Below are 23,305 nucleotides of genomic sequence, written 5' to 3' on the forward strand. Positions count from 1 at the left end.
GGACACTTTGCCAATAACAAACACTCTCAAACGCCAAAATGTCCTCACATTTGCCAATCGCCCTGTTACCACCAAAAAGAGAGGCACATCAGGCAGTGCTCAGAGAAACTCTTCCCTCATAACCAAGCTTTTCCTGTCCTTGCAGTCTCGACCTGATGCAGACATGGAAGAGTTCTTCCGGTATGAGAATCAGAGAGAACCACCTAGTCTCTCAAACCAAGGATCACTCAGGTCTGGCAAAAAGTCGGACATTCTAGAGCACCTAAAGGCACCCACTGGTCGCTCAGCTGCAGCCAAAGCAGCCACAGTTGTGGTACTTGACATGGCAGCTGTTGTTCACATGGTGCGGCCGACCTCAGCACACACATTCACTGATTATGTGTCACAGCATTTGGTGCCATTTGTGGAGTCACAGGTAACTCCAACTGTCACACGGGTAGATGCTGTCTGGGACACTTACCCAGAGGACGACCTCAAAACCCTGACACACCATCGTCGTGGCTTAGGCCCATGTACCAGGATTGGGGATGGCCAGACCCGTATTCCAAAGAAGGACTGGAACACTGGGTTCCTCAAGAATACTGACAACAAGAGGGAACTGTTCCCCTTCCTGAGTGCACAGCTTGTAAAGCAGGATCTGGGTGGGAGACTTCTCAGCACCAACAAGGAGAGTGTTCTCTCCAACAAACAACATGACGTGTCTGGTCTTCAGCCATGTAACCACACTGAGGCTGATACCAGGATACTGCTCCATCTTGCCCATGCAGCACAGCAGCGCCACCAGGTTGCCTTGGTGCGCACAGTCGACAGTGATGTGGTCATCCTGGCCATTCACTTCTTTTCATCACTTGGGCTGTCCCAGTTGTGGGTCTGTCTCGGCAGTGGGAAGAAGATGCGTGACATTCCTATCCACACTCTCTCTGCCCAGCTGGGACCATCAACGTGCCTGGCACTGCCACTATTCCACGCGGTCACAGGCTGTGACACTGTGTCACACTTCCTGGGATGTGGTAAGAAGTCAGCCTGGTCAGCCTGGCAGAGCACACCAGGACTGACGGACACCCTTGTTGCCCTCACCAGTGAACCCCAAGAGCTCAGCCCACAGTCCCAGCACATGCGCACTCTAGAGCGCTTTGTTGTAGTCATGTACAGCAAGGGCTGTGGTCTGGAAAGAGTCAATGAGGCTAGGCTTCGACTCTTCACAAGTGGGAAGAAGACACTAGAGGCCTTACCACCAACACAAGCTGCTCTATATCAACACATCCGCAGAGCAATGCTGCAGGCCAGCTTCTTCTGGAGGCAGGCAACGTCTGTTTACCAGGACATCCCTGACTTCCATGACTGGGGGTGGCACAAGGACAGCAGTGGTGGGTGGTTGCCCTTCTGGACAACCCTTGAGGACAGCAGCAAGGCCTGTTCCATCCTTTTGCAGTGTGGCTGTGCGAAGTCATGCACAGGGAACTGCAAGTGCTGCAGAGCTGGCGTTCGTTGCACAATTTTGTGCAAATGCGAAGGTGGATGTGTGAACAATGAGAATTCATGAATCAGTGTGACACCAGTCACAGCACGTGATATGATTGATACATTTATTGATTGATTGATTTACTATTAATATATGTAAATTAATTAATTAATATTAACATAGTGCTTAATGGTTATTAGCCTGATTTTGTTGATCAATAAAGGATACCTTGAACTCTTGGTTTTACTTGTTTTACTTCCTGATTTATGACTTTAAGTGTCAAAGTTATGCAAAATTTATTATAATATTCACCGGCGGCCATATTGGATTTTCCAATTTGCCGATCCCTGTCAAGGCTACTGTCAAACAGACATCAGATTTAGAATCAGTGAGGTCCAAAACCCTAGAAAAGTGCTTTTAATTGTAATTATGTGACTTTTGGTTGGCTAGTAACGGAAAAGTCAGTTTTTGAGTGGCGGCCATTTTGAAGTGTCAAATATGGCGCTCCCATCGAGAATTGGCTTTGGCTCCCGGCAGATTTGAATTCAGCAGGTCACAAACTACAAGTGTGCCAAGTTTCATGCTTGTAGACAAATTTGCACAATCCCCCCTTAAAATCCCCCTAACAGACCAGACTACTTTAGTATGGTGAAATCCATCATTATGAATTGGAAGACATATCATACAACCCAGACTCTACCCAGATCAGGTCACCCATCCAAATTCAGCACCCGGGCAAGCAGGAAACTGGTTCGGGATGTCACCATAAATCCAACAATCAATTTGAAAGATCGGCAATGTTCTATGTCTGAGCTGGGGGTCAGTGTTCAACAATAAACACTACACCTTTCTCATCACAAAGCTGCCCACTATGGACAGGTGGCAAGAAAGAAGCCATTACTGAAAAAGACATCTAAAACCTCATATGGAGTTTACGTAAAAGCATGTTAATGATATTGCAGGCACGTGGAGAATTTTTTTGTCGTCAGACAAGACAAAAATTGATTTTTCTGGTCTGAATTCAAAGCGTTACGTCTTGCGCAAGCCTAACACTGCACATCACCCAGTCAATACCATCCCTACTGTCAAGCATGGTGGTGGCAGCATCATGTTATGGGGCTTACTTTAATCAACAGGGACTGACAAGCTCGTCAAGATAGAAGGGACAATGGACGGTGCAAAGTACAGGAGGATCCTTGATGAAAACGTGCTTGAGTCAGCCATAAGCCTGAAACTGGATAGGAGATTCATATTTAATCAGGACAATGATCCGAAGCACAAAGCTAAAGCTAAAGCCACACTGAAGTGGCTGAATGAGAAGAAAATAAATGTTCTTGAGTGGCTCAGTCAAAGTCCCGACTTGAACCCAATTTAACATTTATGGCGAGACTTGAAGATTGCAGTCCATCGACGATCCCCATCAAACTTGGCAGAACAGGAGCAATTTTCCCGTGAAGAATGGGCAAAGATTTCACCATCTCACTGTGCAAAGCTGGTAGAGAACGACCCAAAAATACTCATAGCAGTCATTGCTATAAAATGTGATTCCACCAAGTACTGACCTAAGGGGCCGAATACTTTTGAATCCAGTGCATTATGATTTGTACATGTTTTTGCAGATATTCCAGACATGCAACCTCCTTCAACTTTCACTGTGTTTAGCTTGATCTCCTCAGTTATGAATAAAAAAGTTCATTTGGAAAAATTGTTTCTACATTATTCGTAATTCATCTAAATGTGGCATTATTGGTAGGGGGTGAATTCTTTTGCAGGCCACTGTATATTGGAGGGGTTATCCTGCCCTGACCGGAGGGGAGGGGGGAAAACGGGGAGGAGAGGTACCCAATGCTGCCATGCTGGATGAGGTTTTCCAGCGGTGGTTTTGGGATGTGTTGGACATTGAAAAGCTATGGAGTTATTGGCCTCAGATGGTTACCTTTTGCCTGCGGGCCAGCGGCACGACTGCCTGACCACACCCCAATAAACACTTTATAGCGGTCTTTAGTAACCTTAAACAAACTTCAAGGCCAATGTATGCAAGCTCAAAAACCTTGCCCAGATTCTGATGTAACTACACCAAAAATTTGGGGCTCCAACAACTACGGTTCAGCCACGAAAGAGTAAAATACAAATGCACAAACACTTGAAATGCATATATATATATATATATGCAGACACATGCATGAGTCACACAGCATGATGACATATATATATACACGAGTATATATGTACATATATGTACATAGATGCCTCATGCAAACAGAAAACATTCAAATAGACGAAGACATTTTGAGAGCAAGGAATGTCTACTGGGGCCCAGTACCGCCCGATAAGGTTCGTCAGAGACCCTGACATTCAATTCAAGTGTACGGCCTGGTATGCAATGAGCAAGCATGACATCACTGGACCATTCTGGTTTGAATATGAGGATGGCAATGCCATGATCATCAACTCTGAGTGCTATATTAAAGTGCTGAATGGGTTCTGGGCTGCTTTTGGTATCTGGAGAAGCGTTTGATGGGAAGAACAATGGTTTCCACAGGATGGGGCAACCTTTCACACGATAAATGAGTCCCGTGAGTGGGTGACAATCCACTTTGGTGAGAGTGATTGGTTGATGCTTCAGCGTCGAGTGGTCTCTCCATCCCCCTGATCTGAGCCCGTTAGATTTTTATCTTTGGGGATATATCAAAGACAATGCGTACAAGGATAACCCCAGAAGTATCTGAGCTGAAACAAGCAAACACAGAGAAGGTTATATCCACTCCACTTGCCGAATGTCAGTGCGTAATCAACAACTTCGGCCGTCGTGTTCAAATCTGGATTCGGTGCACAGGTGGACATAAGGAGCATGTGACCAATCGAGTGCCAAACGAAAGTCTTCCAAGCTACGGTTCTAATATTTGGTACACCCACGACACACAAAATCTCACACGTGTCCCTGAAGTTTTATGTAATTTAGCATCCCTCATCTTGAATAATAAAAAGGAATATATTGTGGATTTTTTATGGGTTTGGGTTTTTTGGTACAACCTGTACAATTGAAGAACAGGTAATAAATAATACAGCAAAGCTGAACTTTTCCTGCAATATCATCTACCTTGAGAAAATTATAAAGAAAGTGACATTAATGCTAAATCAAAGCTGTCAGATGTTTGATAAAACCAAGTTGGAACAGAGGTGTATCATCAAGTTCTTTGTGGAATCAGTTGAAGTGCAGGTCTTTTTGTACTTGTGTAATTAACTGGTCCAGTGAATCAAAAAAAAGAAGCTGTGAATTGGTGAGTGATAGGCATTCTCATCAACCGCCATCACTCAAGTTAGAGAGTCGTCACTCAAGTTAGAGAGTCGCTGAATTACTATAGGTGATATTGCAGAACAATTATTGCAGGAAAGTGTTGGAAATGTGGAACTAATCATTCAATTTCACTCTGAAGTCAATAAGGTTTGGGTTGGGGGAACCAAAAGATCTCACGTTTCAAAAGGCAACTCGTGTGGCAATTTCAACAGAGCTCCTGGAATGGTACCGGAGGGAAGGAGTTTTTTTTTTGTTTTTTTTGTATACTGAATCGAGGCTCGTGAAAGAGCTAACATTTATTTCACAAACAAATCAACCAGACAAACAAAATATATAAAAAGAGGGAGCGGAAGACAAGATGGGGAGAGAAGGGGAAGCACACAAACACAACATTTGAGAGCAGGGAGATTTTGCTGAATTGGTTTATATCGAAGATTGTGGTGTGTGACAAGACCTTGGATGATCACTTCACACCAGAGTTAAAGTGCTTATGTATCCTAGCTCTTCTATTAGCTTTGACCATGTATAAAAAGCAAAAGAAAAGAAAGAAAGAAGTGAGCAAAACTGGAATGGACATTCTTGCATACAATCAACAAAATCATTCACGATTCAAACGTCAACCGGATAACTTTTGGCAGTAGTATTTTGGGACTTCAACAATTGAATTCAAGTGGAATGTCATGGAAAAAAATAATCAATACAGTACTATAGTGACACATGTTACTCATGAAGTGAGATATGCAATTTGCAGGTGTCGGCCAGGTATGCTGTCTCAATGTGCGACATTACTGCTTGCTATCATTCAGAAAAGGTGATCACTCCTACATCCCATCCTTGGCCGATACGGGTTGGGAAATTCTAAATCGTCCCATTTGCAGTCCAGACTTGTCAACTTGTGATTTTCATCTCTTTGAACCGCCCAATCAATATCTGGGTATTTAAGTTTTTAAATGTTGATGATATCAAAACACACTTTCTAAAATAGTTGCGTAACCATCCCATGCAGCGATTTATAAGGAGATAGCATTGAGGTGCTACCATGTTGATGAGACAAGTGCATGTGTGTAGCAGGGGAATAACTTGAGATATATGTGAAATATTGCAAAATCTCACAGTCCCATCCTATCGCTCTGGAATTATCAAACACACCCATCTATCTATTTTGTTGGTCAACCACTAGAAGAGGTTCAGTGTCTTGAACATCTAGGCATCACCATCAGCCATGACCTTTCCGAGACTGACCACGTAATAGCACAGGTGGCCTCTAAGGGCAGCCACAGACTGGGAATTCTCCATCAATCCATGTCTTTACTTTGAAAATTAGAGCTTCTCATGTCTACAAGGCCTTTGTCTGTAGCTCATTGAAGTACTGCTCTTCATTATTGGCTGGTTCATCAGCATCCAAACTGTCTCTCCTTGATTATATTGACTCGGAAGTTCTCAAAAGTATTGGAATCCCGTGATGAGGCCAAAGTACAAGGTCTGTTGCTCTCCCATGACAGGCAGGTCAGTTGTCACTCTGTTTTCTATCCTTTGACATTGCTCTCTCAGTCTTCTGACCCTCCTCAGTAACTCCGTGATGCACGTGCTCTTCCAGTAACCCCCTCGTGGTTCAACATCAAACATCCATTCTGACTGCACACCTCAACTAGTTTACTCCTCACTTCTCCTGTCCATGGAACCACCTTCCAGAGTCTGTTCTGTCTCACTCTTCCCTTCAAGGCTTCAATAAAACAGTGCACCATCATACCTGGTCATCCCCAATTCTGACTCATGATCTTTATTACCCCATTAACCTTTCCTTACCCAACTATTTTACATAATTTCAGCGTTGCCTCCCCTCGTCTGTTTCCTTTTTTTCCTGTTCATTTATTGCCTTGATGTTTTGTTCTACCTTGCTCTTCCATGAAACCCATTCTTGTAAATTAAACGCTTCAATATGTCCCCTGTTGTTTTGGATTTTTTTTTACCTGCAAGGTGTACAAGAGCTTTGTGTTGCTGTTGTTGTTGGTGGTCGATTTTTGAAATATGCACCCATTGGTTGGACAGATGCTGGAGCACACCTACATCTGTCGCTTGACTCCCACCACCATAGCACCGAGACAAATGTATATGGCCGCCATCTTGGATTTATAGTAAACGTAACATTAGGCCTGTAGGCCTCTCCTGATTATACACTGCCCGGGTTTGTTGCGTCAAATTTCCATTGGCTTTGTTTGGGTCAAGTGTTCCTGACTGAGGGACCCCAAAAATATAATCAGATGTCATATATAATAGTAAGGTTTAATCCAGCCTGTTATGTAATCCAGTGTTACATTACACAAATCACAAGAAAAATAACGATACCTAATTTTTGAACGGCCCCATATTGAAATGAAGCAATCCATGACTGTGTGACGAATCAGCTCGTTTTGATATAACTATGGGTGGGGTAACATGGATAAGAGGTGTCATCAGAGTTAATTTGTTGATAGTGCATGAAATGTGTGTTTCCCAATGGTGTTGTTCATCTCTTAAGAGTGCTTTAAATGCGCGTTTCCCAATCGGCCCGTTACCGGATTTTGTTTTCACAATAAAAAGTCCACGTAAACCTTCAACTACCCTCGTACATACATATTAAAATGCCCAACTCATTGGTCTAATTAATTAGCAATCGGAAATTGAAAGAAGAAGAATTCTCTCTTTCTGAAAAACAACCCTGTGACTCACAAACAGTTGAGGCCTTGAGACTCATTAGTAAACAAGCATAGAAAAGCCAACGATACAGAATCTGGTACTCGTTCTACAGCACATAGAATACTTCCTTTATTCAGCAACCGACAAACTGACCGCACGTGGTCAGAACATTGTCGGCCATCCAGAGGGGGAGAGGAAATGGAACCATGAACCATGCAGTAGAAGATAAGTAAGGCCCAGTGGTGCTAAGGCAACTACATAATATTAATTGGCTGTTAATTATAATGCTGTTTGTGAAATTCACCTCAAAATAATGGACAATTAGTAACAGAGGCCACAACCTATTCTTGACTCATCACTGTTTGTTGAGGTTTTGAGGGAAGTGTGGGATGTGGAAGGGACATTTGATAAGAGATTGCTGGAAGCAAAGGAATGACCATTAAGTCTCAGTACATTAGGCTTCACAAGGTGCCATCTCCCACAGAAAACAGTCACTGACAAAACAAGTTTTGAAAATAATGTGAAAAGGCTCCATTTTAGTCCCCAACAGGGAATCAGCATACCTGGGGCTTATATTTTTGGGTCATGTCAGTCAGTCCATCCATCCATCCATCCACAGCCTCCACTCCAAAAAGACTTGACACATTTATTTCCGATTCAGCACAAGTGCGCAATAATATCTGGACGTAGGGCAGGGTTGTTGTTTTTTTGTATACGGAGTCGAGGCTCGTGTAAGAGCTAATACATTAAACATGAAAATATGTACGGACACATAAAACATACAATAAAGGGAGCGGGAGATAGGAGGGGGGGGGGGGAGATAGGAGGGGGAGGGAGAGGGAAGGACAAGAACAGTAGAGAACAGGGAAGTCGTAGAACTGTGGAAGGGAGAGGGCTGGGGTAGAGGGGAGGTGGAGGGGGGAGGGGGGAGGTGTACACGGTATAAAGCAAATGAACACTACTAGGAATTTCAAGAATGAAGTCGGAGATTGAAAGAGGTGGATTTGGGGTGTTTTAACGGGCGTAGAAAAGATCAAGGTTTTGGATGGGGGAAGATAAGAGACGGTGGTGAACAGCTGTTTTAAAGACCTGTCGGGAGGTGAGGGATTGAAGTGGAGTTGTGGTGGATTGAAGTGGAAAAGTGGTTTGAAGTGTGGGAGTTCGTTCCAGAGGTGGGAAAAAAGAGGAATGAAAGAATGAAGTGAGCAGAGAGTCTTGATTTTGGTAGTTTCACAAGAAGATGGTTTCTGGCAGATCTTGTGCGTCCTGAAGTAATATTTGGGGGACAGAGCACAGACAGAGCTGGGGGAGCTCGGCCGGAAAGGGGTCGGTAGAAGACAGAAAGACCACCAACCTGCCTGGACCTGAACGAGTGAAAGGCCCTCAGAATCGGCTTCATTGCGGGAGATACCAATGACTGAAAGCTTTGGTTTCTGCAGCGTGAAGCTGAGCTAGGTGTGAGGCAGGATCACCAGCCCAGAGTGGAGAGCAGTATTCCATCAAGCTGCGGATGAAAGCTTGGTATGTGGTGAGGAGCTCAGAAATGCCCAGAAAGGACTTCGCCCGACGGAGGATGCCCAGTCGGCGACTGGCTTTGGAGGCCAGCTTGGAAATGTGATTTTCGCAGGAAAGATCATGGCAGATAGTGAGACCCAAAAGCTTGAGTGACAGAACTTCTTCGAGAGGATTGTTGAGAAAGTAGATGGGAGGGTTGTCCAGATGGTCTTTTTGTAGAGATAAAGTGAGTGTGAGATTTGTCAGGATTGAAAGACATGTTCCACGTGTTTGACCAGTTTGTGATTTTTTTTCCTGGTCGGCAGAGAGTGAAGTGGCTGCAGCTTGCGGATCTGAGGGTTGAGATATGGAGCGGCAGAGAGTGGAATCATCAGCAAAGAGATAGAGAGAATTTTCCAGAGAGTCGGAGAGATCATTAATGAAGACAGGATCTAAGGATAATCATTAATGAATGAAGAAAGGATCTAAGTCGGAGAGATCATTAAATCGGAGAGATCATTAAATCGGAGAGATCATTAAAGAAGGCAGGTCAGATAAACAAGGGATCGGAGCCAATTTGGCATTTTGGGGTCGGAGTCAATTTGGAATTTGGGGATTGAAGCCAATTTGGAAGTTTGGGAATTAAAAAATACAGGAAAGAAAAATACAGGATTGGATATGCTTTCTAGTACCATTATTTATTTATATACACTTTACCATCTCCATTAACAACACACTACTTTGAACTATTCGGCTGAGGCCGAGTTAAGTGAGGTCGAGGTAATTTATTCCTACGACATGAAACACCCTGGAATGCATGCATGCAGAAAACTGATTTTTTTGGAATACCGGCTGCATTTTCCATCTAATCATCATGTAACTTTGTTTTAAAAAATCTCCATCGGTAGGCACTCCGATGTTGAAAGTTCCATGTCAATCGCTCAAGCTGTTGCAGAGAAAACAAATTTAAAAGTGAATAAAGGTGAAAAACTAAGGGTGAAAAAAAAGGGGAGGACCACGGCCGACGTTCCACAACATGGAAAAGGATTGTTGTGGATGCCTATACTGGTTTAATTTATCATCACCGTTCCCTACATACCACCCGTCTATTTATTTACACTTTCCTACCACTGACATATCATCCTGAATTATTAATAAAGCTTTTAATTTTCTACATCTCTTTTTAGCTTATCTGGAATTGGAATTCCAGATAAGGTATTGTCATCATGTACCGTCTGTCCGTCCGTCCAACCGTCCGTCGCCTATTTCGACTTTTCTGGCCAAACCGCTGGGCCGATCCGGCTGCAATTTGGCAGCAAGGTTCTGCTCCTGACTGGCAACGGGGATTGCAAAGCTCGTTCTGGTCATGTGACGGAAAGTGTGTCAAAATGGCAGCCTTAGTAAATTCTTTCAAAAACCTTTTTCTCCAGACCCACCAGAGATTTATTTTAGCTTTATACTGCAGGTTGTAGAGAAGAGAAAACGTTGGATAGCTACCAAATTTTGGTAACAACATAAGGCCAGGGTAGGAATATGAAATTGCGGAGGTCATGCCGATCACCTGACTGAAAGTGTGTCAAAATGGCCGTCTTAGTCAATTTTTTGGAAAATTGCGTAAATTCCTTGAAAGGTCTTGTCTAGACCTACCAGGCAGAATGCTAACAAATTAGGGTTACAACATTAGGCCAAGGTCCAGATAAGCTACAAGACCAGTGGTCTTATTTTTATTATTACCATATCGCAATAATTTTTGAAGATATCAAATTGAACCTTCCACAGCCTATTTGTATCTGTGTGTACTACAAGTGTGTAAAATCGGTCAAAAATAGTCTAAGGTGAAGGTCAAGACCACTCGAAACATGCAAAACACCATATACAGTACATTCAGAAAGTGTTCAGACCCCTTCACTTTTTTCACATTTTGTTATGTTGCAGCCTTATGCTGAAATCGTTTAAATTCATTTTTTCCCTCATCAATCTACACGCGATACCCCATAATGACAAAGAGAAAACGGGATTTTAGAAAGTTTTGCAAATTTATGAAAAAGAAAAAACTGAAATATCACATTTACATAAGTATTCATACCCTTTGCTATGACACTTGAAATTTAGCGCAGGTACCTCCCATTTCTCTTGATCATCTTTGAGATGTTTCTACACCTTGATTGGAGTCCACCTGTGGTAAATTCAGTTGATTGGACATGATTTGGAAAGGCACACACCTGTCTATATAAGGTCTCACAGCTGACAATGCATATCAGAGCTAAAACCAAGCCATGAGGTCGAAGGAACTGCCTGCAGAGCTAAGAGACAGGATTGTGTCGAGGCACAGATCTGGAGAAGCCTACAAAAAAAAATTCTGCTGCATTGAAGGTTCCCAAGAGCACATTGGCCTCCATAATTCTTAAATGGAAGAAGTTTGGAACAACCAGGACTCTTCCCAGAGCTGGCCGCCCGGCCAAACTGAGCAATTGGGGGAGAAGGGCCTTGGTAAGAGAGGTGACCAAGAACCCAATGGTCACTCTGGCTGAGCTGCAGAGATCCTGTGTGGAGATGGGAGAAACTTCCAGAAGGACAACCATCACTGCAACACTCCACCGATCTGGGCTTTATGGCAGAGAAGCCTCTCCTCAGTGAAAGACACATGAAAGCCTGCTTGGAGTTTGCAAAAAAACACCTCAAGGACTCTCAGACTGTGAGAAACAAGATTCTATGGTCTGATGAAACCAAGATTGAACTGTTTGGCCTCAATTCTGAGCGTCATGTCTGGAGGAAACCAGACACCGCTCATCACCTGCCCAATACCATCCCAACGGTGAAGCATGGTGGTGGCAGCATCATGCTGTGGGGGTGTTTTGCAGCAGTAGGGACTGGGGCACTGGTCAGGGTTGAGGGAACAATAAACCGGGCAAAGTACAGAGATATCCTCATTGAAAACCTGAAACAGAGCGCTCAGGATCTCAGACTGGGCCGAAGGTTCACCTTCCAACAGGACAATGACCCAAAGCACACAGCCAAGACAATGCAGAAGTGGCTTCGGGACAACTCTGCGAAGGTCCTTGAGTGGGCCAGCCAGAGCCCTGACTTGAACCCAATCGAGCATCTCTGGAGAGACCTGAAAATGGCTGCCCACCAACGGTCCCCATCCAACCTGACAGAGCTTGAGAGGATCTGCAGAGAAGAATGGCAGAAAATCTCCAAATCCAGGTGGGCAAAGCTTGTCGCGTCATACCCAAGAAGACTCAAGGCTGTAATCGCTGCCAAAGGTGCTTCAACTAAGTATTGAGATAAGGGTCGGAATGCTTATGTCAATGTGATATTTCAGTTTTTTCTTTTTAACAAATTTGCAAAACTTTCGAAAATCCTGTTTTCTCTTTGTCATTATGGGGTATTGAGTGTAGATTGATGAGGGAAAAAATGAATTAAAACGATTTCAGCACAAGGCTGCAACATAACAAAATGTGAAAAAATTGGAGGGGTCTGAATACTTTCTGAATGCACTGTTTGCCGCAATGAGAAAATGTATCAACCAAATTTGTTATGCACATCTCTCAATAATGTAAAATTTTCGAAATTACCAAATTGCTCTTTCCATGGCAACTGTTGTTTAATTGGATTTTGCTGGTATCGTGCAACGCACGATATCTCTTTTGTTTGTCTGTCACTTGTCTACAGGCACCTACAGGTTGCATTTTCATTCAATCTTCACTAAACTCAACCAGCTAGTGGAGGTAGTCACAAGCAGAAAGACTATTGTTTTTAGGGGAAATAAGCCAAAAGGTCACATAAATCATAAATTTGAATCCAATTCAATATATAACACCAAAAAACACGTGGTCGGTGAAGCTTCGGTCGATCCACATCAGTACGGTATGTCTATTAATTATGTACTGCTTGTGTTGGACCGTGGGTACGTCTATTAATTATGTATTATTGGACCATGACTACGTCTATTAATTACGGACTATTGGAACATACCTTTTACACATTTAGACCTTCATACCCCTTGTACCTTTTAGACACTTTGGACCTTTTAACCCTTTATACCCCCTTATACTCCTGAAGAGTGACCAATTGACCCTTAGATACTCATTAGACCCCTTTAGGTATTTTAAACCCTATAGACCCCTTAGATCCTATAAACCTGTAAACTACCCTTGGAACATATTATTTCGATTTTTAGACCCCTTTACACAATATTAAGCATTTCAAGACCCTTTAGACCACCTACGATCTTTAAACCCTTTCGAACATTTTACATACTTTGCACCTTTTTAAGACCCTTTAGACCTCTTAGACTCTTTAATCTGCGAAGACACATTTGACCCTTATTAAACACTTTAGACCCCCAGATTGTTTGAACCACATAGACCTTGTTCGACACCTTAGGGATTTAAACCCCTTTTTGTTTACAAAGTCAAGGCTCATGGAAGAGTGAACCAGGCAGGACACGACAGAATGCATCACTGAACGGATCAGGATGCAACAGAACAAAAGGAACAGCAGAGAGGAGAGAAACTCCAACAGCAGGGTTGATGGGGCAAACACCAACTTTAAACTCTAAATACTTTTGGAAGTTCCATTTTTTTAATGCAGGGTCTAATGCTCGTAATGAGGCACACACACACACACACACACACACACACACACACACACACACACACACACACACACACACACACACACATACACACACACACACACACACACACATACACACACACACAGCTGTCACTTCCCAGGATACTCTGGGTACCAGCGACCTCATAATAATGGTGCCGCTATTCTCACCAGACTCAGTGGGGCATTTCCTCAGGAAGAATTTCCTCCTCCCCATGGATGCCAACCGATGGGGATTGTCCGTGCTCTAATCTCTAAATGTTGAATGTCAAGCAAGGAAGCAGCACGTACCATTTTAAAAGTCTTTGGTACGACTTGGCCGGAGTTTGAGCAAACGACCGCCCAGACTCGGAGCTGTCTCTAACCATTACACCACCAAGTCTGGTCAATGTTATTCAGACTTTTAAGACCCTTTCAGACTGCTTCGATCCCTTGACCGCTTTGACCGATTGACATCCCTTTTAGGCACCCTCAAGACATTTAAAGACCTTTTAGACCACTTAGACTGCTGAAGACATTTACACCCTTTAGACTGCTTAAACCCTTGATCCTTAGACGTTTTAGACCTTTAGACCCATTAGATGCCTTTAGACCCCTACAGACCCCCTTTAGACCTGTAGACCTAATTGACGCACACCACACAAACATCTATAGAGTCTTCTTGCAATGTACAGATAATACATTTTTCTGCAAGTAATGCGCAATCTCCACCCATCCCGATTCTGGGTACTCTACTAGATTGAACAGAAACTACATATTGGGTCACAGAAGAAGATGAAGAAGAAGAAGAAGCATATTGGTTTTTGGAAAAGCTGGAAAAGATTGGAAAAGCTAGAAGCATCAATTTTCATCCTATTAAATTGAAATTTGAACAGGATTTGTGTATTGGGTCAAAGACATGGTCCACCAAAAATCAGAACGATCGATTTAGCCTTTTTGACATCAACAAAATGATATATCAACAGAAAATATATCAACAGTTTCCATGGCAACAATTTCATCCCATTATAATCAAATGGGCCTTTTTGTGATGTTATTATTACAATATATCAGCCATATTTCACAACAAAACAAATTGAAACGTATGCAGCTTATTTGTACGTTTGTGATAAATATGTGAGAAAATTTTGGTCAAAACTAGTCAAAGGCGATGGTCGAGGACACCCGGAACATGCAAAACACCTCTTAGGCCGCAGTTTTAAAAAAAATTGTATACTAAGTCGAGGGAGCGGGTCATGCAAGAGATAACACATAGCACATATAATCAAGGGAGCGGGAGACAAGAAGAGAAGAGAGAGGGAAGCACAACACCAGTAGAGAACAGGGACATCGGGAGATCTGTGGAAGGGAGAGGGCTGGGGCGGGGTACAAAAGACAAACATTATTTACACTACAAGGACTTTCAGGAAAGAAAACGGAATTTGAAATATGGTGGATTTGGGGTGGATTAACGGGTGGAATTGGAAAATATATCAAACAAATTTGTGAAGCAAAACATTAAATCATGTAAAACACTTGATATGTTCAATTTTCGAAATTACCAAATTGCTGTTTCCATTGCAACTCTCGTTTATTTGGATTGTTGTGAGTATCGTATGCATGACATCTTTCTTCGTTGTTTGTGTATTTATTTCAAAGTAAAATCTTCACGACCCATTTTAAAGGTGTGGTTTGTGGCTGCGTCCTCAATAAGGATTGCTCTTCAATAATCATTTGTTTGTTTGCTCAATGAGTATATCCACAAGTTCCCCTCACATCGACACCAAATCCATTGTTCGTTTTAGACATGTCTGCCCATGCAAGCTCGTGGCTGGAAAATATGCACAATCAACTCTAAATCTTGTGTCCCAAACCCATCCCTCTCTGTACCCACCATACCCAGTCGTACCCTGCTGCTCCTGGACTCCGTGTCCTTTCCTCCTGACAAGGTGGAAAAGTTTCTGTCAACCCTCGACTCTGATTCTGCAACTGGACCCGACGGCATCAGCCCACGGGTCCTAAAATCCTGCTCTGCTGCTCTATCTCACCCTCTCTCTGTTCTCTTCACCCTCTCTTTTGCTCAAGGTCAACTGCCATCTGCTTGGAAATCAGCCAACATCACCGCTTTGCACAAAAAAGGTGCAAAAACAGATCCTAGCAACTACAGACCAATCAGCCTTCTCCCAATTATCAGCAAAGTCATGGAATCCATCATTGCTTCGGATATGAAATCTTTCCTCTTCTCCAATGGCTTGATCTCTGATCATCAATTTGGTTTCAGACCAGGTCACTCTACTCTGGACATGCTGCTTCTGCTGTCTCAACAATGGATGGAGGTCCTCAATGCCAAACAGGAAATTAGAGCTGTCTCCCTCGACATATCACGTGCCTTCGACACGGTCTGGCACCCCGCTCTGCTCACCAAACTCTCCTCCTTTGGTATCCATGGAAATCTCCACGCATGGCTGGCGGACTTCCTCTCTAGTCGTCGTCAACGTGTGGCCCTGAATGGGTTTCTCTCATCTCCTCTTCCTGTTCAGGCTGGAGTTCCCCAAGGCAGTGTTCTGGGCCCCGTGCTTTTTCTGGTCTTCATCAATGATCTCTCTGACTCTCTCGAAAATCCTCTCTATCTCTTTGCTGATGACTCCACTCTCTGCCGCTCCATTCCTCTTCCCTCAGATCGGCAGTCTGCTGCCTCCTCACTCTCTGAAGACCTGGACAAAATCACAGACTGGTCAAACAAGTGGAACATGTCTTTCAATCCTGACAAATCTCACACCCTTACTATGTCTCTCCGAAAAGATCGACTGGACAACCCTCCCATCTACTTTCTCAACAATCCTCTCCAAGAGTTCTGTCGCTCAAGATTTTGGGTCTCACTATCTGCCATGATCTTTCTTGGGAAAACCACATTTCCAAGCTGGCCTCCAAAGCCAGTCGCCGACTGGGCATCCTCCGTCGTGCGAAGTCCTTCCTCGGCACACCTGAGCTCCTCACCACATACAAGGCTTTCATCCGCAGCTCAATGGAATACTGTTCTCCCCTATGGGCCGGTGCTCCTGCCTCACACCTAGCTCGGCTTCACGCTGTTGAAACCAAAGCTTTCAGAATTATTGGAATCTCCCGCGATGAAGCTATCTCTGAGGGCCTTTCACTCACTCACCGCAGGCAGGTAGGTGGTCTTTCTGTCTTCTACCGACTCCTCTCCGGCCTTGCACCCCCAGCTCTCTCTGTGCTCTGTCCCCCAAATATTCCTACAGGTCGCACAAGATCTGCCAGCAACCCTCTGATGGTTAAACTGCCGAAATCTCGGCTCTCTGCTCACCTTCACTCTTTCATTCCTCTTTTCTCCCGCCTCTGGAACAAACTCCCTCACTCCCTTCAATCCCACTCCTCCCTCCAGGTCTTTAAAACAGCTGTTCACCACCATCTCTTATCTTCCCCCATCCAAAACCTTGATCTTTTCTACCCCCGCTAATTCACCCCAGATCCACCTTGTTTGAAATTCCAACTTCTTTCCTGGAAGTCCTGGCAGTGTCCATATGTTTTATACCTCTCCCACCGCCCCCTTCCCACGCCCCCCCCCCCCCCCCAAGCCCTCGCCCTCTCTCAGATCTCTCGATGTCTCCATGTCTCTCGGTCCCTGCTCTCAAATGTTGTGTTTGTGTCCTTCCCCCTCTCTCCCCATCTTGTCTACCGCTCCCTATGTTATATGTTTTATGTGTCGGTTTGTCTTTCTGTGTGATTAATGTTCGCTCTTTCACGAGCCTCGACCTTGTATACAAAAAAAAAAAAAAAAAAAAAAAAAAAAATCTTTCCATCACTGTACAAAGTGTGTGAGATTTATTGCAAAAGGGGTTAAGTGTTTGATTACCTATGCAAAGAGGATGGCGGTGTCGTCAACACAAGTTAAACTCCCTCTCAAAAACCCTGCATGCAAAACGTCTCCAGGAGAGCACAACATACACAAATTGCAACCCAAACACAGAACAATAATGCACCAGGAAATGATAATGGGTTGCTCAAAGTTGATGAGAACGATTAGAATGTTCTCTTCGTTCATTGATCTGGTGTTCTCTCAAAGCAACATCTTGCGCAAGTCGGCATTAAAATTTCAGCAGGCAATTCTCCATTTTTCCTCAGCACGACATAGCGTGGGTGAATGTGAGCACACAACCCACGACATGTCTGACAAGATCTATGTGCTTCATTACACGTTATTCTGTCCATCTGCTCTCGTCATGAAAACAAACCCACACAATTAAACACACGACTTTCATATCCAAGTGTGTAAGTACTCCAGATGCATCGTCACGTTGCTTTGCCTTTGTCCAATTCGCAAAATAAGTGAAAAATGGCATTCTGCTGCTGCATGGGTGGTGCGAGCTGTTACATCACACCATACATTGCCCTACAAAACAAAATGGCTCAAGCCAAAATAGTCAGTCAGTCCAAAATGCCAATCCAAAATGGTTCAAGGTTCAAAATGGCTGTTGAAATGTGAAAATAGCAGTGACCACACACATACACACACACACACACACACACACACGACGTTTTAAGCACAGAGTGGCCTTCGTCATGGGACTAAAATGCAAGCCAAGCTTTCCATGTCCTTATAGCCTTCTCCCAGGGATGGATGGGAGAAGGAATCACATGTATGTAACAAGCAGAAAATGAGAGCAATCAGTGACCATTTCATCATTGCCTTTACAGATACATATTTGTTGTTGCTTGCTATTTTTTTGTGAATAGTGACCCTTTCCCACTACATCTATTCATTTGCAGACATACATAAATATCTAAGCCAAGATGGTGCATAGGCAGCAGATTTATCTGTAAGCTGCCTAGTCTGGGTTCGACCCTCGACCTGACTGTAAACTGCCAGATTGGTGCTTTGCAAGCAGGCCATTACATCAAAGAATATGTCTTCCTTCGGGTGGACGTTAAGCTGCTTGTCACTTTGGCTCGCATTCTTTGATAGAGTTATAGATCCTACAGCGTCTTTCCCAAAGGGTAGACAAGTTATTGTCGGCACCCTAACGGAATTGAAAACTTTTGCAGCTCGTCCAATGCCAGGCCAGCCAGTTTGTGAAGGATTTGGGCAAAAAACGTTCTCCTGTGAACGTGGTGGGGGTAACGAGGGAGAAAGTGGTTGTAGACAGTCATTCATCCCAAAAGTCACCACACCTACATCACAGGCAGAGTCCCATTTGTTAATCTTATTCATATGTTGTGTTATTATACGTAATTTGCATCCTCTTCAATATATTTCATTAAGCTATAAACTACAATCACAGTGCTGAAGCCTTCCTATTGAAGTGCCCTTGAAGCAGTTGATGTAGATAAGTTAACCCCTTCAGCAGATGCAAAGCAACTTCCTTTAATATGGAGTATTTGTTCAGTTTAGTTTTTTGTATTATTCACAAAATGATTTTCATTGATTTTTTATTCCGTTGTGGGACTTTGCGGAGGCATATTGGCGACACAGTCGCATTGTTCTAGTTTATTATTCTGCATCATCATAGATTTAACTAGAGTGTGGATGTCGTTTTTATGATTATATGACCATATGACTGGTTGTTGATGTTATTTTAACGAGGGAGATACCCGTGCTACGCATGGGTGGGAGGCCAGAAGCAAACAGGCAATGCAGATACGGCGAATGCTAAAGCATGAAACCAATAAATGACACATTCCTGTAGCACCTTCAGTCGCACGTCAGACATGGACAGCAAGTTCGTGAAGGACTTCCATGAAAAACGTACCCGTTCGCAAACAAACGGGTACGTTCATGTATAGAAACATCGATCGTGGGACCATGGCGAATCTGCATATGGCGATCCGCGAAGTTCACATTCAGAAAGCAGAAACCATCACAGCATGTTGTCATTCACTTGAACTCGGTCTCTTTTTTCATTCCAAACAACATAACTCCAATTAATCACAAAATAAACTTTTAACAACATTGTTAATGTTTCCTTCATCGTAAAAACTACCAAATAAACAGTTAATATATATATATTGGCCCTATCGCTCAATGTTGAAGAATCACTGCGAATTCTCGTATCCAGATCCGGATCTCCACCAAAATCCAATTCATGCTTGTCACACACCCAACCTTTCCACCAAATTTTGCCCGAATCTGTCCACAACTTTTTGAGATATCCTTCTCGCAGACAAACAGACATGGGTGAAAACATAACCTATAACCTCTTCGGTGACGGAGGTAACGAGATCTATCCTACTATCAATTTGCAATCGGTCACTGGCTTTGACACCAATATAAATTTATATTACAGATTCCAGGCATCAAAACGCTACATGTATCAAACAAACAGTTTCAAATGGAGCACATTGCCTCCATTAGAGCATTTCAATTGCATCAGGTGTGGCAATAAATGCTGTTTGCTTCTCCTCGCTTGTTGGTTTGGACAGAAGACGCCATTTGCTTTTTCGCCACCTGCATTCCCACCCCATTTAGAATTTAGAATATACAGTGTGTTCCAGAAACATTTCACTTTGTGTAAATATCACCACTTTAAATTGCCTACCAAAGGTGCGCTGATGCTGGCACATATAAATAACAAGACCCAATCACTTCTATAACCTGTAATTGGAGGGAATAACCAATCAGCTTTCACCTAATCAATTACCACAGGTGGTTAAGATTTCTGCAAGTTAACCCCAATGCGCTTCCAGCCAAAGAAAGCTGCATAAAGCAAGCAAGTAAAGCTCCAAATCCTAGTGCCAATGAAAGATTTGAAATATGCAATTTCATTTTAGGAATATGGCATCTGACCGATCACTGTATCTGAGTTTGTCGAGTCAGGTAATGTCGGCAGGCCACTTCAAACACAAAATATCTACTAAATTACATTTAAAGCATTTCCTTGCAGTGATTTTAAGGGATAACTCCCAGAAATGTCATTTTCTTCCCTGTAAGATCTGAGAAAATGTCCATTCCGACATGGATGGATGTTTCAGAAAATGGACGACATCAAGCAGAGGAAAGCAAAAATTTATCAATCGCGGAAATAGTTTCATTGTCATGAACGAATATTAGCATTCCCTTCAAAGATAAAGATTTTCCTTGCACACTGAATTCCACAAAATAAAAATTATTCATTCTCATGCTTTATTCACCCATATTACAAAATCTATTGGCAATGACATGGAAATGCTGAAACTTCTGCAATTTAACGATCCTGGTATCACAAGATCTTTCCTAGACATTGGCCGAGCATTACCAGGAGATATTAAGGTCTTTACAAATTACAGTTGTTATACTTTGGAGTTTGTGTGAGAGAGGAAGTGTCAGGGAGGGAGGGGGGCTGGGGAGGTGATATGATATCGTCACTTTCTGCCTTATAGTAAAAGTACGTACCACATAGTTGCAGAATCTTCCTGTCCATATTAGTGAAGGTTTCACCATAATCATGTGCCACCAAGTTTTGGCATTTAGACGCACTGCCTTGGGACGAAGCAGTAAACACCATGCTGTGCACCCTTTTGTAGCAAACAGAGATCTACAGGCATATTACAGTGGCATAAAATTTAAAATGTTGCATAACAATGATAAGAATGCAAAAAAAAATAATAATAATAAAAACTTTTCAAAAAATCAACTTTTGGGTTCACCATGACAAACTTTCACCAGGATGCCCTTAAGAAAGTGCATTTAGATAATACAGCAAATCCTCAGGCATATGATAATGGCATGCAATTGAAAAAGGCTGAATAACAAGGATAATGACGTAATTGTCTCCTATGGTTTGACAGGCCTGAACCCCATGACAGAGGTGGAGATGCAATTTACATCAAGCACTCAATTTCTCACTGTCCGTGTACTGATTTTACACCTCCCGAACCCCAGGGGTACCTTTGGCTGCTACTTCCCATCTGCTCCCACCTCGTGTTTGTCTGTGTCCTGAACCGTCCTTCAAACATTGAGGACTCTATTTACATCTCGCACAGGCAACATGAGCAAAAGTTGAACCACCCATCCAAACTCTCTCTTCTGCATTCGTGGTCATTTACACTATCACCATGTCAATTGGCTGGGTATTAGTACCTCTCTCACCAGCCATGGCACTGCGGCAAAGGACTTCTGTGACTCCATGGGACTGACTCGATCTGTGACCTTTCAAACTCGTATTTCTCCAAATGGCAAATCCTCCCTTCTGAACTTGGAGATGATTAACTTTCCTGCTCATGTCTCCTTTTCTTCTTCTGCTCTAATTGGTTCATCTGATCATGTTCTTGTGAAAGTCAATATTTCTATGGCTATTCTCAGAAAGCTGCCTCAGCGGTGGGTCTGACAGTTCACATCGACAGATTGGCAGGGACTGCAAGCAGCCATCTCCTTTCAGGACTGGTCTCCCATATCTACTGCCCCTGATGTTAACTCACAGAAACCTGCTCTTTCTTGCGCACAGATTCCTCTCTTCTAATCTACAGTTATCATCCACTTCCTCTTTCCCAAGATACAACTAATACCGGTGGTGAGCCAGTCAACTCGAGACAACTTGACTTCTCTCCCTGGAATGCAAATCTGATTCAAGGCAACCTCAGATCATTTCACACAGCCCACAAGTGTGTCCACTCTCAGGAGAGCCAAAAGACATATTCTGGTCAACCTTTAGATTGCATTTCAAATTCATCCCCCTCCTCTAAAACCGGGTGGTACCTTGCTAAGTCTTCCTCTAGCGTATGCTACCCTTCCATCCCTTCCCTCTCTTCAAATGGCACCACAACCGACTCTGCTCGTGAGAAGGCTGAAAGCCTCAATTCTGTGTTTGCTTTCAAATTGCGTGTCCCCAACCCCTCACGCTCTGTACCCATCCTACCCAGCTGAACACAACTGCTCCTGCCTCATGTGTCTTTTGCACCTGAGAAGTCATGATAGCACAAACTGAAGCATATCGTTTTCCTTAATATGCATAAAGAAGACCGCTATTGGAACGAGGAACGTACGCTTTTCGCAATGGTGTCGAGGCTGGCCTTTTCTATAGTGTTCAGTGGGCTGCAGCGCACCTTGGAAAAGGCACACACACAAGCACGGTATGTACTGCACGAATGCAGAGCAAGAAATTATCAGAACAAAATGAACATACAAAGTGCCATTATTTCCTTTTCTATGTCTAAACATAACCGAGGCAAAGGTGTTTCGTGCCATCTGCATATCATATCCATGAGTGGGAAGGGGATGTGGCATGAGGGGGTGGGGCACTGAATACAACAAGAGTGAGGGGCAACACCTTTGTAGAGTGAAGAAGGGAAGCACGAGAGTTGGGGACACTGGAAGAAAAGGTGAAAGAGGTTTTGAGGAGAAGGGAGTCAATGGGACATGAATATGGGGAGGGAAAGAAGGGGAAGAATTCCATCAGTTTGGTTTAAAGATCATTTTGAATATAAATGCATCATGGCCAAAGGTAACCGAGAGAGTAGACAATAATTTTATATATTCTCTCTTTTGGAGGACTGCTGCACCTATGGAGGAGGAAACAATGCAATTTTTTCTTTCATCATCCAATTTCTTCAAAAATGCAAAATGTGAAAGAATTCCATGAACACCATGCCTTGCCTTTGACAATATAACAAACAAGTCTCCATGGTTACAAGCAACTGCAAACTGTTTCCCCCTACACATCAAATCTAAAACTGCAATCTGTGTCCAAAGTTAAAGTTTATTTTGTAGTTGCAGTGACTGTGTGAAGGAAGGCAGAAAGGAATGGTAACATGGAGTTGGTGAATGTGTGAGATGTTCAATGAAA

At 43.2% G+C, this 23,305-nt stretch overlaps 1 protein-coding gene across 1 annotated transcript in view; it reads right to left on the reverse strand.

Annotated features, from left to right (window-relative positions):
• The window catches only part of PDE2A (phosphodiesterase 2A), a 376,017-nt gene that overhangs the window by 174,283 nt on the left and 178,429 nt on the right, over positions 1-23,305 (reverse strand). The window contains exons 7-8 of the mRNA XM_068112452.2: positions 22,506-22,565; positions 20,917-21,058 (exon numbers count right to left, since the gene is read on the reverse strand). Of these exons, the coding sequence (XP_067968553.2) occupies positions 20,917-21,058; positions 22,506-22,565 (202 nt within the window). The remainder of the gene's footprint in view (positions 1-20,916; positions 21,059-22,505; positions 22,566-23,305) is intronic.

Source organism: Myxine glutinosa, chromosome 4, assembly GCF_964187855.1.
Source record: "Myxine glutinosa chromosome 4, kmMyxGlut1.1, whole genome shotgun sequence".
NCBI lineage: Eukaryota > Metazoa > Chordata > Myxini > Myxiniformes > Myxinidae > Myxine > Myxine glutinosa.